The sequence below is a fragment of the Cuculus canorus genome, chromosome Z (assembly GCF_017976375.1).
Source record: "Cuculus canorus isolate bCucCan1 chromosome Z, bCucCan1.pri, whole genome shotgun sequence".
NCBI lineage: Eukaryota > Metazoa > Chordata > Aves > Cuculiformes > Cuculidae > Cuculus > Cuculus canorus.
In genome coordinates, this window is record NC_071441.1 from 35,856,639 (window position 1) to 35,876,065 (window position 19,427).

Genomic DNA, 19,427 nt, shown 5'->3' on the forward strand with positions numbered 1-19,427 from the left:
TTTGGAAGTTCATGTTGCTGGAGTAGCACTGTCTTTTTGACATCTGGCTATTCTTTTCCTCTTCAAGAAAAGAAAAATTCAAATGAGGACAAGGTCACTTTATATTACTTCCTAAAAGCTACATTGGAAGTAGGCACTGTACAGAGCCTACGGAAAAAATGTCTCAATAAAAAGACACAAATGCACACTGACAGAAATGATTTTAGAGCAGTCAATTCTCAAGTACCTTTGTTTCACTGTCCTGCTTCCCTTTGCCTCTGGGAATACCTTCAGATGCTGGTGATGACACAATTTTCTTTGGGGGCTGTGAAAGTACCATGGCCCAAGACACATGTGGCTGAGCAGAGCCATCTGCAGGCGTTGCAGGAAATGCCATTGGGAAAAAAATATAAAAAGATGTCTCAAAAACATTTCTCAAGTACTCGAAAGAAAGAGATCAGTAATGAATTAATCAAGAACTAGCAAATACAGCAGAGAGCATACTCCTCCTGAGGAAGGATTGAAATAAGACACATTTAATTTTTCCAGAAAGCTATCCAGAATTATAAGCATACCATATATTGTCCAGCACTACATACAAACATTTAGCCTAATGAAATTATAATTAGAAATCTATACTGTGCCATACTAACTACATAGAAGTAATTCCACGCTCATTTTCTAAGCTATTTTCTTTAAAATAACGAACTATATTTATATATAAAATTTTATATTATATATAAAAGTCACGCAGCTTTCATGTACAAGACCACATCAGTACTTTCTATGTTCCAAAAAATTCCCAGTCTTACAGACGTATAGAGCAGCTGAAAGACTTCCTAAAGCATCTCAGTGTACAACAATTTCACCTACTACCAGAGGTAACAATGTTTTGAAAAAACTCAATTAATTTTATAAATATTCCTAACACAGGGCAAATACAGAACAAAATCTAATCTTTTATTTAAGAATGGAAAAAAACTTTAACAGAACAACAATTAAATAGCACAATGGGTTTACACAGCAAGGTTTTGGTAGCAGGGGAGGCTGCAGGGGTGGCCTCTGTGAGAAGATGGGCACTGCCAGCCCCAGGTAGCTCCAAAACAGAACCACTGCCAGACACAGCTGAGTCCATCAGTGACAGTGGTGGCACCTCTCTGAGAACATATTTAAGAACGGGTAAAAAACACTGTGCAGGAGTTGTGAAAAGGAGGAGTGAGAAAAAATGTGAGAAACAACCCCACAGTGCAGGAGTTGTGAAAAGGAGGAGTGAGAAAAAATGTGAGAAACAACCCCACAGACACAAAAGTCAGTGAAGGACAGGGAGAAGGTGCTGCAGGCGCTGCAGCAAAGATTCCCCTGGAGAAGACCATGGGGAGCAGGCTGCCCCCAGCAGAGGAAGGAATAGCAAAGAGGAGCTGTTATATGCTGACAACACCCTCCATCATCCCTGCCGATCAGGGCAGGGAAGTAGTTGATGAGTCAGGGATGAAGTTGTGAAGAGGAGCCAGGGAAGAAGAGAGGGTGGGGCAACGTGGTTTTATTTTGCTTTTGTTTCTCCCCATCCTATCCTATTTTTATTTGGCAAAACATAATCTTCTCCAAGTCAAGTCTGCCTTGCCCATAATCGGAAACTGGTGAGCAATTTCCCTGTCCTTATCTTGACCCATAAGCTTCTTTACCTTATTTTCTCCTCCTGTCCTACAGAGAAGGGAGAGAGAGCAGCTGGGTAGAAGTCTGGCCCCAGTCCAGGTCAACCCACCACAAACTGCTATTTTATTCTGGGGGACAGGAACTGAGGATAGTGTTTGGGGGGAAAAGCATTACCAAGTTTCTGGAATTACTTTAACTTTAGTGGGCCCTTCAAGGCATGTAAGACTATTAACCTGTCCTTTCTGAATCCTCATGGAAGGATTCAGTAGGATGGGATGATAAGGACTGAACTGACCTAGACTGATGCATGCCTGCGTAGACATAGAAATCCAGTGAGAAGCACTTAGACATGAATTAAACATGTGACGCCTCCAAGGTGGAATGCTGCTGAACAGACCTTTCTTCAGGCAATTCTGGATCTAAGTATTTCAATTACATTTAAATACTTCCTTACTTAAAGCTAGCCACTGGATAGTCAATCGCCATTAAAAAAGAAGTTCTGCATCCCCACAGACAGATAACAGGTAATCAAAACAAAAAAGAGTATATTTCAGCATCACAATTCTGCAGAGCTATCCCTGTTTAACAGACTTGACAGAAATAACATATGCCACAGAATTTTCAGACCTCTAGACAACCAGCAATTTGAAACAAATCTGTTTATCAAGACTGATCAACTATTTATGTAAGACTTTTTTTTCAAGAATAAGTGACTCAACAGACTTTGAGTAACCAATATACATTACTTTCAAACAACATGGGAGGCAAATACAGCACTATTTGCCCATGAGCAGCAATGAAAAGGGAAGATAATTCCAGTTTTTATCTGCTGATAAACCTATAAGCAAGAATGAGCTACAAGCAGTCATCTCATTGGAAAGAAAATTATACAGCTTTTCTTTTGTAATGAGCTTGCTGTTTAACTTCTTTTTTACTTTACACATCAACAGCTCTACAGAAGACTTTAGTTTTCCAAACTGGTGAGATACAAGTAGTTAAAATATAGGGAAATGATCTGTGTCTGGAGTACTTACCTCTACCATCAAATGAAGAGGGAATTGAGCTGGCTACTGTTTCATCTGAAGTTTTTGATGAAGCTTTGCTTTCCAAAGAAGTGTCTCCCTGTAAAATAAGACCGTCAAGTATCATAAAAGTAGGAATAAAATCACTGATCTAAACAATGCTAAACATAAAACAACCTTGTAAATTAAAAATTCTGAACCTGTTTGCAGATAAACGTTTAGGGAATTTTGCACCCTGACGTTTTTTATCATTTTTGTTATTGGAACCATCACTTTGAGCATATAGCACTACAAAATATATAAACAGATGCTTTCTTACATTTCTTTCTTACAAACTGATGCTTTCTTACATTTTACAAAAGCATCCAAACAATGACTCTAAGAGCAAACAAGAAAAAGTTCTAATGTTCCAAGCACATTAAAAATAGTCCACCAAACTCAAACTAGCAATGAAAATAGAAACTCAAGTGACAGCAGAGTAGAAAGGTTTGGGGTTTTTTTTGCCATCACAGGCAGTTTTCCACTGAGAAGCACCATAAATAGTATACTGTTTGCATCCTTCAAAAATTATTCATCTTTAATCACTGTTGAAATGTGACATACTGCTGAGTCAGTGCCATATTTATTAACAAAGAGGGAACCATGGAAATCAATAAGAAGAAAGCTAAATGCTTATATCTTAAGTTATTTTTATCTCCTTCTGGAATTCAGCTTGTTATTTTTTCCTTTAGCACAAAGCAACAAACTACAATATTTCAGACTTTTTTTTTTTTCTTTCAATTTGTTAAAACTGTTGAGTAAGTGACTGCTTACCTATTATTTCCAGAGAATACAGAAAACAAGAAGCTGTTAAGAAACCACAGCAACATATGTGCCCTGTACAAGGAGGCTTGAAGTCTACACCACAGTAGTACCAATCTAAATTCTAACAGTACTTGGGCTTCCCCTATCTGTTGGCAGCACAGGCAAGGAAAGAATGGTGAGAAAGGGTAAAAGAGGAAGCAGCAAGCACTGACACCACCATCTACAAAAACAACTGTAAAACCTCTAGCTATGAAACTCCATTTGCACGATACTTAAATAGGTCCTGAACTACCATCCTAAATGCAAAATAACTGCATTAATAAATGCTTGAACTTTAGAGAAGTTTTATTTCTATGAGTTCTGCAACAGGAAAGCATTGGCTAACCTCCGTGTTCAGCAGGAGAGACTGTGGTTGGCTAAGGCACGCAATGTTACTTTCTGCTGAACATACTGGTCCACTTTTATGCTGTACATTCTGTATCTCACTGCTTCCCGAATTCTGTGACTTGTTGAAATCCAGAATGGTAGCTTCAAATGCAGATACAGGAAGAGACTCTGTTGTTGAAGTTTGAGTTGACTTCTTGATTGTAGTTTTAGTGAACCTGTCTGAATAAAGCATGTAACGTCTAAACAATTATACTTGCTTGTGATCATTTCTAGGTGTGTTTTACAGTAGATTAGTTGACATAATTACAGTAATTGTCACAACGGCTATTGCTACACATAGCTCATGAAAAAAAACCAACCTAGCAGTTATAATCAATGTGTATACACAATTTTGGCTCAGCGAGCAACAGTAAATTCAGATACTTCTCGTACTAGTTTACATTAATTCATTCATTCAGCAAAAAGACGTAAGTCACCATCCCTTGTAAAAGGTCACACAAGAAAGAAATATTTGTGTCCCTGAATTGCTCTACATTTAAAAACAAGGTCAGAATCTGGAGGCTACAGCACAGCCAACAACTTTATGTCTGCTCATGTATTTCTAACCAAACAATACATTTGTACCTGGCTTTGTGGAATCTCTGCTGACTGTGGAGGTCTGGAACGAAGTCCTGTTCACAATTCTGACAGAAGGGTCACCTCCACCATGCCTTTTCTTGTCTAATTTTTTCTCGCCCTCTTTTGATCTTCTCTGCTGCAAGTATTTGCAACATATTTAGTTAATTTGTTTCAACTTTGTAAAGTCAACAAGTTTGCCTTAACTTGAGTTACAGTTAACTACTGCACCTGGAGCTTGACTATCAGGTTAAAACAACATAAATAATTAGTATATAATAACCATAAATAAGCAATAAAAACAGGAACAGCCAGTTATAGATTTGATATTTAATTTCATCTACCTGTCAACTGTGCCACTTTTAGCACATACTATAGTCCAAACAAGCGGGATTATTCTATACGTTCCCAGACAATTGTACTTTTAAGGTCTGATTAAATCAGAGCATTTGCAATAGCTTAAAATTGTTTGGTCTTAAATTGCCCAGTCTGGTTTCCTCAAAATGAGTGCCTTCTAGAACAGGGCTAAAATCATAAAAGCGTTTCATGACTTTCTTTTAACTAAACAACATATTCTGGGTAAAACTAGATAAGACTGAGGTCACACCATCCAAACCACATGAAGCAGGCAGAAAGTAGTTAGAAAAGATACACCAATATGATCCCGGTAAAGGAAACACATTCACCTATTCTGTAAAGTCCTGAGAGCTTTGTGATTCTCACGAAAACCATAGTTGGGCAGAGCTAGGCTCAGGAATCAGTACCACAGCCAAGGAACAAGCACTAGGTCTGCATCTACACAAAGTATACTGTATCAACCTAGGCAGTGGCTTAACTCCTTCTGATTACAACATGCTGGACTGAATTCAAAGTCCATCTAGTAGCAACATTATTTTCTTGGGTGGGAGCACAAGGGATTTTCTAACCTCAACAGGTAAATTGTTGAAGCTTTAGGAGATGTGATCCAATTAATGCAAAACTGCAAAGGTCAACCATTTTTCTTCAAGCTCACACAAAACAAAAATAAATGTCAGGGAACAAGGACAAGAAGACTGTCCAACAGTACACAGCTCAGCCCAAGAAAGATCACAAAACTCCTCTCAGAAGCTAAACTAAGTTCCTTCATACTACATCATTTGTGCTACCACTAAGCTACTCATCTCCCCAGACAGCTTTAGTGTTTAATTTTCCTCTCAGCAAGAAAATGACTAATTTTAGCTCTCTAGTCTTTACATCTGATGTTTAGAACCTAATCTTACAACTTCCTCTGCACAGGCCTGACCACAGCAAAGTTTCCAGGTCTCTGCCTAGGGAGTAAGGTCCACCAGACGAATGTGACTGGAAGACAAATTACTTGAACGTAATGGAGACAACAACAGCCTTATAAATCCAAGAGACACAACATCTAATCATGGAGGGAAATAGGTTAATAATACATTTGATTTTTTCCCCCCCTCAATTTTCGTATTTTGAGTCATTTGTCTTTTTTTTTGTTTGAAAATATTATCCAACTTCCAGGAAATTTCTCTCAGAACATGCACACACAAAAATTGGCAGATTATGTTTACTTAACATCTGTTTCACTTTTGATTGAAAAAGAACAATTGTAGCATGAACCTTTCTTCCCTCCTCACACCAACACAAATTCCTACTCTCCTGAGGATTGTTTTGTTCTTCTAGAAGGTCTTGGAAATACTTCAGTGACAGATAGGGTCTCATCACTTATCAGCCACACAGCTCATTACAGTCACCAGGCCTCTCTTAGCTCAGGTTCATGGAAGCTGCTACTGGGCCCAAAAAAGCCCTTCCCCCCCCTTCCTCCAAGCCTAGATAAGAAAGGAAAATGTAGCTGACAAACAAATGGTCTTTCAATTTTTTTTCCCCCAGATGCTGCTTTTTGAGGGAATAGAATTAAATTCCCTTCACATTCAAAAAATACTCTTTGAAAAACTGTATTAATTTGAACTGCAGGATTCCATTAACTTCTTAAAATATGAAGTCGGGCACACCACTACCAACCTCTTTAAATACTCTTCATTATCACTACAAAAACAGAGAGTGATTATTCACTTTAAAAATGAACCAAACAATCAGAAAGACTGATTTTAAATAGGAATTTAGTTTTTAAAAAACATGTTTTTGCTCACCTTTGAAAGGTTCTTACTTTCTTGTCTGATTTGCTCAGCAGATGCACTGACTACTCCTGAACCACTGTAGTGTGTTGAGTTGTTAGAGTGATATTGTGAGCCAGCTACTGGATATACATTTGAAACAACATCAGGTGAGTAAGAGCAGCTGGAGTACTCATGGAAGGCAGGATCTCCTAGAACACTATGTGATGGAGATTGAGAAAGAGATGAGAAGTCATCCTGGTGCAAACCTTCAGCATATACTTTTTGCCTAGATAAACATATCATTCCGTGGCCGAAGAATTTGTTTAAAAAGAAAGCTATATTTCAAAAGAAAACTATTCCATGCTACTTCAAGTAAGTATTTACTCACTTCTATAGAGTGCTTTAAAACATTTATTTTGTTCTGGGAAACCAGGCAGTTTAGCAAACATTTTAAAAGAACCATTTTTCAAGTTTCAAAGCTCAACTGCTTTGCAGTTATAATCCTAATTTCTGTTTCTCAAGATTCTCTGTACTTATTTCCAGCAAATTTTTTCTTGTGAAACAAACCAAAAGCACAACATAACTACATAATACAGGTTACACGCTTGACTGCAAAAATAGAAACATTAAGGAGTAAAACCTGTCTTAAAATGCCATAATAATAGAGTAGAAGTACAGCATATTATGGTGTATAAGACATGTACGAAATACAATACAGAATTATAAGACAATCATTAACTGACCTGCATTTAACCGTCACAGTTTATGAAAACACAACATATCTGGGACATGCCTTTTTCCTTCAAATGTACACTCAAAAGATCCCTTCCAATTTCCTGCTACAGTTTGTACAAAAACTACACAAAGAGATCCAAATTTGATTAGGGAGAAAGGAAATTTCTCAGCTTAAGAAAGTTGCAATTAGTTTTTGAAGTGGTTCACCATGAAGCGGCCAACCTCTGAATCCTGGGTAGATAATGAAAAAGAGAGAAACTTTTCCATCAGAGCAAGAGACTTTGGATAGCACCGCTCTTACTGCCTGTTGCAATCCTGACTGACTGTAGTCGAAACAGCTCTTACAATCACAGCTTACAAACAGAAGAAAAGTAACAAATGAGAGTCAAAAAAAACCTTACATGCCCTATCACTCAGTTCCAACAAGACAACACATTCACCAGAATATTTTCATAGTCTGTTTTGTTTTTTTTTTTAAATGCTAACTGATATAATACTAATGCTGTGTTTTTTCCAATGCATAAATCATGCCACACCCACCTGAACATTACATTTCTACTACAAATCAAAATGGGTTGAAAATATTGAGATCTCCTGTAGAACTGAACTTGTTAGTGTGCACAAATAACTTCACAGCAACTGCAAAGTGAGTCCAATGCTTAAAGTTCTGAGAAGCTGAGAAGCAACTAGAAAAATATGTAATATCAAAAAATTCTTACAAGACTAGATTACTTACTATCCAACTATATGGTCTTTTTTCTGGATTAACGATACTTTTGTAATACTAACAGAAATGCCATTTATTTCAGGTTTTGATAGAAAATGACTTTTAGAAACCTGTAACATTTTTACTAAAATTGCCTTGCTAAGGGTGCACAGATTGTGGAGAGGAGATCCTGGAGGAGCCTCATACATTATTTAAATGTTTTACAGCATGAGAAACCTTCTTGAAGGATCTTCCTCTTCCTTTCATATGACTATATTTACCCTAGCCTTGTCATAACACGAGTTCTTCTACCCAGGGAGTGGATTCACTTCCTTCCAAAGCACAAATGAGCTACATCAATCATTACAGACCAACAAATCTTACTTAATGCTATATAACAACACAGGCCTGTGGGAGCACACGAAAAGGTACCAGTTGTATGCCTAAAGAACATAAATGCAAAAAAACTATATAATGAAGACAATGCACGAGCATTTCTAGAGTAAGGATATTAATAGATCAGATTTGACTGCACAGGAGTATTCAATGTCCAAAACCAGAAGGTTAAAATCCCCCAAGAAATAAGATTCAGAAAATATACATACTTATCCAAAGATGGTTCCTGAACAAATGGGTAGCATGTAGTTAAATACCTAGGAAAGACACATGCTTCTGAGGGTTCTGACCATGCCACAGTTACCGCCGTATGTTTTGGAACAAATGGTTTGACCTCTGCTGACAACTTGATGGCCTGAGAAACAAAATGGGTTTTGGCTACATGCATCTGGAGATTAATGTTATAAGTGAAAAATACTCATCCTTGTGAGCTTAACTGTCATAGGAAACTGTTAGTTTACTCTCTTCTAACAAAACATGCAAAACAATAAAGCTCACCAAAACGAAATGGAGGAAGAGGGTAAAACAAAACCAAAGAGTTAAATGAAAAACGTCGCTGCTCTGGGAAGTTATTTCCTCTTATATGCACATTTACCATTAGATAATTACAAAGGTCAGTTACGGAAAGGAGAGAAGATGCAGCAAATGCTATAAATACAAATTCTTGTCTTAGATTTGGGCAATATAAGCTAAAGCTCACAATGTATACTAACACTGTTGTAAAATCTGACTCTGGAAGTAATAATGGCTCTGCGTGTATCTGTATTTCAAGGCTGTCTGAAATGAATACTTAATTATATAGCCTTGTCACTTCTGGCACAACACAGTTTTCCATTTGTTCTTAATTATCATCGACTTAAGCTGGATATGTATATCTATAAGGACACTGAAATGAGTATCAAAAGTACTTATGGTCATTATCAAGTTACACTGCTTTACTCAAGCTAATAAATTTCACAAGTCATTCCTATAGTTGATCATGTATTTTGGGATAACAACTGAAATACTACACAAAAATTAGGATTTTTCACTTGTCAGAACCAAGTTCATTAACTGAGCAAGGCGTTCAAAAATAGCTGATCAGTAATTTCAATGCCCAAGCATATAAACTGCATCCTATATCAGCTCAACGTTCACTTGTATCATTAACATTTGAAGAGCTCTGCCAGCCTAAAGTAAATTACAAATAACCGCAAACCCTTGTTTCTTAATTTACCAGGCAGATCCATATAGACAATGCCCTGTAACACTGACAAATAAAACGTGAAGTTAGCACAGTTAAGTATTCCAACACAGATGAAAAAAAAAAAAGAAGCCTGGTAGTTAAAGCATTGTTGAAAAACTGAGAATACCCTTGTTCACTAAATACATAGCGTATCATAGGAAGCAAATGTAACTGCAGGCTAATCACTAAAGACCTCGAGCCGGGGAAGTAAGCCCCCGTGCAATTCAGCGCCATCATTCCTGGTTAGAATTTGCGCACACATCTTTAGAGGGACCCGGAAGGCCATTTGCCCTGGCAGCAGAAGCCACACTCTAGCGCAGGGCGATGACCTGGGCTCACTGGAAGCGACGAGGCGCCCTCCCCGGCGGCGGGAAATGCAGCAGGGCTCTGCTCCCCTCTCCTGACCCACAAGTGCGACGCCAGTCCCCGGCCCGGCGGGCTGCGCGCAGCTGCCAGCTCCGCCAGCCCCGCCGCCGAGCGAGAGGACAGAAGCCTCCGGGCGCCGAGGCGGCTTGCCGGAGCGTTCCCCCCGCTCACGCAACAGGCCGGGAAAAGCCGCGGCCGTCGCCCTTACCTCTCCGCCTCGGCCCGAGCCCATCCGCTCCTCCGCGGACATGGCGCGGGCGGCCCCTGCCGCACCACCCAGGCCTACGCACCGCGTAGCCGCGCACTGTGATGACGTTACCGCCGAGGCGCCGGGACGGCATTCCCGTGAACGGCAAACGCGTACGGCAACGACGTAAAGCGCGCAGCGCGTTGAAGGCGGCGATCTGTGGCACCGCGTTGTACTGTACGCACCAGTTTAAAGCCTAAGGAGTTGTCCTATCACGGAGTGCCCTGCAAAGAGCCCCTCCCCAGCTTTCCTGTGGACCCCCTTTAGGTCCTGGAAGTCTGCTATAAGGTCTTAGGAGTCGGCGTTTCTGCAGCCTGAACAGACGCAAGTCTTCCTCAGGGGAAGCGCTCGTCTTTGTGGTCCTCCTCTGGACTCATTCCAGCAGTTCCATGCACTACTCCAGATGAGCTGTGATGAAAGCAGAGATGCAGAATCACCTCTCATAGCCTGTTGGCCACACTTTTGATGTGGCACCCGATGCAGTTAGCATTCTGAGCTGCATGCACACTTTGCCAGCTCATCTTGAGCCGCTTGATCTGCCAGCACCTACTAGTCCTCTTTTGGGCAGCTCCCAGTTCATTCTCTATCCAGCCTGTGTTTCCACTTGGGATTGCCCTGACCCAGGCTCAAGACCTTGCATTTGGGTCTGTTGAGCTTCATGGGGTTAGCACAGGTCCACCTGTAATTTGAGCATGTCAGACGCAAGTCTCAATATTACCTATCACTGCCAGCTTTCTTTTCAGACTGCCTGCAGCTCCCAATTCAAATCAGCGATAGGAACGTTGGCCCATAGAGCAAAATAATTCTTGCAGAGAAAAAAAATTCAGCAAGTTATTTTCTGAAGTGGGTACTCTTAAACATGATAGACAACAAATATTTGTTTTGTCTGGTGAATTACAACTCTAGGCACTGAGGTTTTATAGAGCATCAAAGATAGTTTATTTCTTTATGACTGCTTCTAAACAGGTGAACCACTGGCTTGGAACATGCTACACTTCAGCCAAAAATCTGAGTGCAGAAGTTACAGAACACAGTTAACAAGCGATCATCTAGTCAGAACACTCAACACAAACTTTAATAAACAAAATTAATGTCAGCACCTATCTGACTTTTCAGTTAACAGTAAAAGATAACTTTATCACTCTTTGAACTCCAGAGCAGCGTACTTTAAATTGCATTTGACTGAGCTTTGTTGCTGTGAATAATACAGCTCATGCACAGGTGTGGATGTAAGTTTTGTACATTTTAAAGTATTCACTGAATACTACCAACATATATACACTCATATACATAGTTCCAGAAGATTTCGTAGAAGACTTATAGCCAATGGTTTATTTCTGCTCATCCTTTGGAAGAGGTCTTCTGAAGAGAAGAATATGCGGTTCTGTGGAAATAAAATTGAAAAATGTGTCAGTCTGTCATGTAAGTCTGGATTACAGGTATTTCTTCCATTTAAGGAGTCCTGAATAGTAGATGAAGCTTGCTGTCAAATAATAAATGGATAAAAAAAAGTCTAAACACAGCCCCACGTGTAGTATTAACAGACCATCTTTGCAGAACCTTTTAACAGTTGAACAGGTGGCTTTGCAAGTTTTATACCAAGTGTTGGCAGCATCATAAGCTTAAGCTACTTAAAGGACGGAAATACTGGAAAAAAACCAGAGTATTTTTTGTTAGTATTGGTACTAACCATACTTCTCTGTATTAGGCTATTTACAGCTGGTAGGCTGTATAACTTCAAAGTTCAAAACTACACTGTAGCCTTTTCAGAGCATTAACAGGACCTTGTCTCTGTGAGTATCTGTTAAGTTCTTCTACAAAAAGTCTCAGCTTTATGATTTAAAGATGTGCTGCTACATAAAGTTTGACTTGGTCACTGAGATATTAACATTATCCAAGAGCTAATAAGAAGCCTGTTTTTGTAGGCATAAGTAGGAATAGTTTCCATTCTGGCATGTTTTGTCTATTGAGAGACTATACATATCTAGGACAAAGCTAGCATTTTGCAGTTCTAGGAGCAAGATGTGAATGTTTAAGACTGATACACTGCTGTCAGCAAATGACTGTATTAGGAGATAAAAGAAAAGTCTAAACCTTCATTAGTGAATTCTAGATGGATTCCACAATAGGAAGAAGCAATAACATACTTCAGGTGACTATCAAGCAGTTGGTATTTTCTACTTTCTTGTTCACCTAATTGTGTTTAGATGTGCTTACCTGGCTCATGGATCATATAATGAACCCAGCCAAGACTTTGTTGAACACCAAGTCGTCTCCACTCCTCTTCAGACATCAGATGGGATTTGGGCACTTGTTTCGAAAGTTCTCTTGGCAGCATCACATGTCTGTAGAGGTTTAATTATTAAACACACACTACATGGATTAATGTCTGTGTACATTAGAAAACTTGCACAGATGTACACTGCAAGGAAGTTTAGTTACTAATACCAGCATTCTTTATAAAAAAGCCTAGGGTGCTAACTGGTACCACCGATTTGAATATGTAGCATCTGTCCCAGAAGAACAGTTTGCCTACTAAACATTGCAACAGTCAACCTGCTTCCCAAAAGAGATTAATTCCCGTGTGCCCTATCATGTTTTTTTACAGAAGTATGTGCAATTGCCCATGATAGCAGCAAACTGAAAAGGGACTTCGGGCTTTTAGATAAAGTCACTCTTGTTTGTGCCCAACAATCTATTTTCCACAGGGTCTACAGTGCTGGTTTAGAAAGACAGAAAAATAACAGAACTTAAGAGCCTGATCCATCAGCTGAGGAGAAACATGGAGTCTGCTCTTTACATCTTCAAGTTCCTTTATCACTTAATAGAGACCAATACATTAAGTCTTGGTTTTGTGATCATCAGAATCTGCTGGTAAGAGGGACACTTACATGTCCACACAACGGGGGGGAAAAAAAAAAAAAAAAATCACCCTGATTTTTTTCCACTTTCAAGTAAGCGTAGCAGACTGAACATCAACACCATTAGCTACAGTCCAGAACTGACTCGTGCTATAATGCAGCTTTGAAAACTAGCGGACAGAGCATTATCTACAAGGGTTTATTAGGGCTGTGTTCTGACATGGCCTTACGAACTCCCTTTGGAACTGAGGCGTTAATCGAAAAGCATGCTTCACCCACCTGTGGGCCTCAATTTGGGGCGAGTATGAGACGCTGCTCGGAGCATCCTGAACGCCAAGGCCACTATGGGAGCAGGGCGCGAGGCCCAGGCACCAGACTTCACAGATTTCTCTGACTATATTCTTTGAATCAGCACAGCACACAGAAGTCAACTTAAGGAAGTACTACCACTGCCACTACTACTCTTCCTGGCTTCTCTCATTCAGATCTTTATACAGTTCTTCGGTTTTCCGACTTTCAGATAAGGAGGATATTTTTGGTTTTGCCTATTCCACATTCTTTTCAGCCAGATCTCCAACCCACTTATTCCCAGGCAGTTTTTCCAGTCTGGCCTTCTCACACATCCAAGATCTGTTACCCTGTGTGTCTAGTTCGGAACACCTGGTCCTTTTAATAATGTTGCAAAAAACAGTTTGGGTTGGAAGGGACCTTTAAGATCATCTAGTTCCAACCCCCCTGCCATGGGCAGGGACATCCCAGTAGATCAGGCTGCCCAAGGCCCCATCCAACCTGGCCTTGAACACCTCCAGGAATGGGGCAACCACAGCTTCCCTGGGCAACCCGTGCCAGTGCCTCACCACTCTCATGGTGAAGAAATTCTTCCTTACATCTAGCCTAAATCTGCCCTTTCCAGTTTATACCCGTCCCCCCTCATCCTAGCACCACAAGCTTTTGTGAACAGTCCTTCTCCAGCTTTCTTTTAGCCCCTTTCAGGTACTGGGTGGCTATAAGGTCTCGTCGGAGCCTTCTCTTCTCTAGGCTAAACAAACTCTCAGCCTGTCCTCGTATGGGAGGTGCTCCAGCCCTCTAATCGTCTTTATATCCTTCCTCTGAACCCGTCCCAACAGTAATATAATATAATATAATATAATATAATATAATATAATATAATATAATATAATATAATATAATATAATATAATGCTTCATATCAGCTTCATGCTTTATCTTAGTCGCAATTAACGTCCGCTATCCTTGAAGTTGCTGCCCCAGGTGTCCCCGCCGCGCCGGCCCTTCGCGACCGGCCGCCCTAGAAAGGCCTGTCGGCCGGGACCGGCCCTCGTGAAAGGCCGCCGAAAGCCGCGGGGAGGCGAGAGGCAAAGGGCAGCCTCCCCTCAGAGACACCAGGACGGCGCCCAGGCAGGCGGCGTGAGGGCACCGCGCAGTGCCCGCCCAGAGCCGCCTCCCTCTGAGAGGGGTGCTCCTACCTGTATTCGTACTCCTCGTCGAAATACTTGTCGGAATAGTAGATCTGCTTCTGGGCCATGGCGGGAGGCGAAGGGATCAGCGGCAAGGGAGGACCAGCCCGGCGCTGCTCACGAACTGACTGAGCGCCCACCCGCCCGCGCGCGCAGTTTGAATCTCTCAGCCCCGCTCCCATTGGCCTCGCCGCCGCGTGACCCGGGCGTGCGCCACACCTTCCATCGGCCGGCCCAATCCCCGGAAGCGGCTGTGGGGGAGCGTTGCGTAACGGGCGGGGGATGGGAGCGACGGTTGGGGAGGAGTGGGGCGGTTCCAGCACTTTCCGCGCTGTCGTGGCGGGGAGGGTCGTTGCGTTGGGTTCGCGCGGGCGCCTAAGCGCCAATACCGGGCGCGTAGGCGCTAATCGCGCTGGGAGGCGGCGGCAAGTGGCCTCTTCCTCCTCGTACACCAAGCGGCTCCTGTTAACAACGAGTGGAACGTTTATGCATTAAGCCGCAGCAGTTTCATCTAACTGTGTTGCCTGGAATTTAGAATGTTCCTCTGAGAACACGTTTGTCTTTGGGCAGTGTTTTTCCAGGCACTACTCATTCTTTTCCTACCGAAAATGCCAGCATATTTCCAGAACGCTGCTGTGAGAAACATTCACTAGTAAAATATTGAAAAGGGCAAAGTTTCCGAAGTGGAGACAATATCTTTATTTTACAATTTAGAGCTGTATGGGATGCTGTTCTAATAAAGGCATAACATCTTACAAAAGCAGTGTGTGTATACACTAGTTTTAGACAACCATATAAATGCTCAAAGAATGGCTTCAAGCATTGCCAGGGGAGTTTCAGGATGGATATCAGGGGAAAAAATCTTTTCACAGAAAAGGTCATCAGGCACTAGCAGAGGCTGCCCAGGGAGGGGGTTGAGTCACCATCCCTGGAGGTATTTAAAAGACGAGGTGCTCAGGGACGTGGTTTAGTGGCAGATAGGAATGCTTGGACTCGATGATCTAAGAGACCTTTACTAGCCCTAGTGAGTGTATGATTCTTCTTTAGATTATCCAGCTGTGTCTGGAGACTCCCTTCAGGTTATCTCCTGACCTACAACAGCTGCATCTTGCAAGACAACTAAGCATATTAATAAATTCTTGCGGCCCTAAGACAGGTTATTTCTTTACTTAAACCAGCTACATGTTACAACACAGATTTATATGGTAATTAAACTTACAAACCAGCTGCAGCAAAACTTGTCAGCTAGTTCTCACAGCTGCTTAGTTGTTTAGTTACTTCTTCCACAAAATGAGGACCTCTGTCCTAAAATGTTTCTAAAGGCACCCCAAACCCTGGAATAATTTAAGTAAAATTTTATTACTTCTCTTGCCTTGTTGGGATGAGCAGGGAAAGCCTCTGGCCAGTTCGAAAAGGTATTTACTAAAACTAGGATATATCTGTATCCTTTCTCAGGAAAACTCAGTAAAATCTATTTGCCAATAATTTCCAGGGGAATTCCCTTCCTTTAACATTTGCAAATATTACTCGATTATTGGTATGGGGATTGTTTCTTTGGCATACCCCATGTGTCCAGTAACTGAACAATTTCTGTCAAGGCCGTAACTACTTAAAGTGTTTCAAAAGATTCTCTGTTCCCGCAATGTACCTTAACCTGCGAGAATTAATTGGTAAGTTTTGCTGCAGCTGGTTTGTATGTTTAATTACCTTGTAATATAAATCTGTTTTGTATAGAAGTAATATGCAGAGAGTCTCCATGCATAGATAAATAACCTGAAAGAATAAACACTGTCTTAGAGTTGCAAGAATTTATTGATATGCTTTTTTGACTTGTAGTTGTCTTAGGTCAAGAGTTAACCTGAAGGGAGTCTCCAGACATGGTTGGATAATCTAAAAAAGTAAACATTCTTGGAGGACTTACACAGTTCTTTGTCTAAAACTAGTATATGTACTTACTGCTTTTGTAAGATGGGATGCCTTACACATTGACTGGGGCATCTGATCCAGCGCTAAGTTGTAAAATGAAAGTGCTATTGCCTTGACTTCAAAGACTTTGCCCTTTCCAATATTTTACCAGTGAATAAGTGTTTCTCACATAAATAACTGTATTTTTTGAAAGTTAGACAGAATGTCCTTCTGAAAACATATTTTCCTTTGGACACTGTTTTTCCAGACACTGTTTATTCTTTTCCTACCAAAAATGCCAGGATATTCCTAGAACGCTGCTAAGTTGTTTTATTACTGCTTCCACAAAATGAGGACCTCTGTCCTAAGATGTTTCTAAAGGCACCGCAAGCCCTGGAATAATTTAAATAAGATTTTACTACTTCTCTTGCCTTGTTGGGAAACCCTCTGGTCAGTTCAAAAAGGGATCTACTAAAACTAGGATATATCTGTCTTTCTTAGGGATAACTCAGTAAAATATATTTGCCAGAAATTTCCAGGGGAAGTCCCTTACCTGACATTTCCAAATATTACTCGATTATGGGTATTGGGATTGTTTCTTTGGCATACCTCAGATTTCCCATAACTGAACAAACTATTTCTGTCGTGGCCCTTCCTATAACTACTTTCTTCCAGTATTTTGAAAGATTCTCTGTTCCCCAATGTACTTTATCTTGTTCCCTTTTGGCCAATTACCTTGAAAGAAAAGGAGGTATTGCCACCTGCCCAGTGAGTGTGATAAACTACCCACAATTGCTGTTAAACCTGCAGTGTCTTAATCAATCTAATGTCCTTATTATCACATCTAGTAGTTGTTTCTGGCAATTTTATTTCTTTCTCTGGCACTAAAGCCATGATGCGTGTTTCTGCAGTCTCTTTAGTAGCCTTATCAGCCAATTGATTTCTCAATCCAATATTCCATGTCTCCGATCAATGTGGCTAACTGCCTAACAGCCACTTCTGTGGGTTTCTCAATACTGGCTAGTAATTTTTGAATTTGTTCTGTATGCTCAATTACAGTCCCTTCCACAAAATGAGGCTTAGCTTCCAATTTTAAAGGGTATTGTTTAATTCTTAGCAGGACAAATCCCAGTTTCAAATCACCTCTTACATGTTCTGCTCACGTGGACCTCAAAGGTATCTTTCCAGCCCACGCTGTCAGGACCACAGTGTCTTCAAACTCTAGAGGGATTATTTTATTTAAATGTTGATATCCTGTAATAATAAAGCTGTTGCTTCAGTATATTTATATTCTGGTATATAAGCCACAACTTCACCTTCTCCAAATCTTGTTTGAGCTAATTTTTCAAACAAATCCTTTCGTAACAACAGCTTTGGGGAGCCTGGCAAATACAAAACCTGGTAAGTTACCCACTATTTTCTTAATTTACATTTCAAAGATTCAAAAAAATGGTTGGCTTCTCCTAGCTCCCATTGCACTAATAATGCTTGTATTTTATTATATTTATATTTTATTACAGATTTTATATATTATTATCCTTTCAAATTATTCAACACAGAATACATAGCCCTGGTATCCACCAGAAATTCAATTTCCTCTTCCCCCAGCTTCATTTTAACCAGAGGTCTGCAGAAAATTCCTCCATTCTCTGTTAGTCCTGTTCTACAGGGAACAGGGGCTTCAGAAAGGTGCCTTAGTTCAAAAGAGAGCATTCCCACTTCCAGTGCCCCTCTTTTTTAGATTTAAGCACAATAATGTTCTCCTGGTTGTACCCACACTTAGTGTAGTAAGAGGTTTCAGCCTTGGCCCCTTCCTCTGTATCTCTAGATCTTCTTTTTCCATGTGTATCCCTCCTAGCCCTGTGATTAATCTCTTTTTCTCTCCCTATTTCTGCATGCCACTCAAGTAACACACAGTAACTTTCTCGAGTCTCGTGCCTCAGCTACTTGAAAACAATAGAGCCACTGTTCTCTGTAAAACTCCTGGTATCTGCTTTATGAATCATCAAACAACACTTGCATAATTGCCCCAATGTCTTTCCAGTCAGAGCCTTGTGTTTTAATTGTTTTCTGAAAAGTGCTAGCTGTCTGATCTGGATTGTCTCCATAATTTCCAGTTGCTAACTTCCAATTGCTCAGATCAGTAATAAAAATAAGAAACCAGTTCTGCATTTCCTGTAGCCTAGCATGAGGGATTTTGCATGACTTCTCCCTGTTTGCCTCTTGTTGAGCCCACATCACACTGAAACCTGCTGTCATTAATGATTGATCACCCCGAGCATCATTCTCTTATTCATCTACTTCTGAACCCTCATTGTGAGACCCTCCATAACAGCATCCAGGAGCAATCAAGAACCCCATTTGGTCTTCAGGTTCAGTGTCTTTTTATTGTTTATAAACTTGCAAACGTCTTTGCCCAGTGCTACAAGCAAAACAAGATTTTTTTTGAAGGCTTTCCCTTATCTTTTTTGCAAGACTAAACCAAGGAGATTACTAGGTGCTAAATTTATAGCGCATTCTTTTTGCTGCTCTGGGTCATTCTACAGTGTATGAAACATATCCGACTCTTCAAAGAGCAAACAGTGCCTGGGGAAAAGAAAAAACTATCTAAGAGAAAACATGCTGTCAGAGAAAGAAGACATGCTATCAAAGGGACGTTCTGTCTAACTTTCAAAAAATCACAACTGCTTAGTCAAAACTTTAGCTTAAATCAAAATATTCCTCTTTTTCTACTAGTAACTACTTTTTCTACCACTTTGAATGTGATAACTTCTTGCGTGAAGTACAATCTGTGCTGAACAAGCGTCCCTTCTTCTGTAATCGCCTCTGCGTGCAGTGTTTCCCTTTCTAATGCAAGGTCAGGCAGGGACCTGGAGCCAGCTCCAAATTAGTTAGGGTTTTGACTGTTGTGAAGTTCGTAATACTATTAAAACTA

At 40.6% G+C, this 19,427-nt stretch overlaps 2 protein-coding genes across 8 annotated transcripts in view; both read right to left on the minus strand.

The window, feature by feature from the left end:
* SECISBP2 (SECIS binding protein 2) overlaps positions 1-10,359 on the minus strand; it is a 54,948-nt gene extending 44,589 nt beyond the window's left edge. For 3 of the 7 annotated variants that reach the window (XM_054054671.1, XM_054054673.1, XM_054054670.1), the window contains exons 1-7: positions 10,211-10,359; positions 8,621-8,766; positions 6,608-6,791; positions 4,470-4,599; positions 3,844-4,064; positions 2,667-2,754; positions 227-351 (exon numbers count right to left, since the gene is read on the minus strand). In XM_054054671.1, the coding sequence (XP_053910646.1) occupies positions 227-351; positions 2,667-2,754; positions 3,844-4,064; positions 4,470-4,599; positions 6,608-6,791; positions 8,621-8,766; positions 10,211-10,252 (936 nt within the window). In that variant the 5' untranslated portion in view covers positions 10,253-10,359. The remainder of the gene's footprint in view (positions 1-226; positions 352-2,666; positions 2,755-3,843; positions 4,065-4,469; positions 4,600-6,607; positions 6,792-8,620; positions 8,767-10,210) is intronic. The other 4 variants (XM_054054675.1, XM_054054674.1, XM_054054672.1 and 1 more) reach the window with 3 other exon arrangements.
* An 824-nt stretch (positions 10,360-11,183) lies between these two features.
* CKS2 (CDC28 protein kinase regulatory subunit 2) lies at positions 11,184-14,793 on the minus strand. Its single transcript, XM_009566360.2, has 3 exons — positions 14,597-14,793; positions 12,467-12,594; positions 11,184-11,633 (listed from the first exon to the last, which is right to left on the minus strand). The coding sequence occupies exons 1-3, from the start codon at positions 14,767-14,769 to the stop codon at positions 11,581-11,583; spliced, it is 354 nt and encodes a 117-aa protein (XP_009564655.2). The 5' UTR covers positions 14,770-14,793; the 3' UTR covers positions 11,184-11,580.
* Between the last annotated feature and the right edge of the window lie 4,634 nt (positions 14,794-19,427).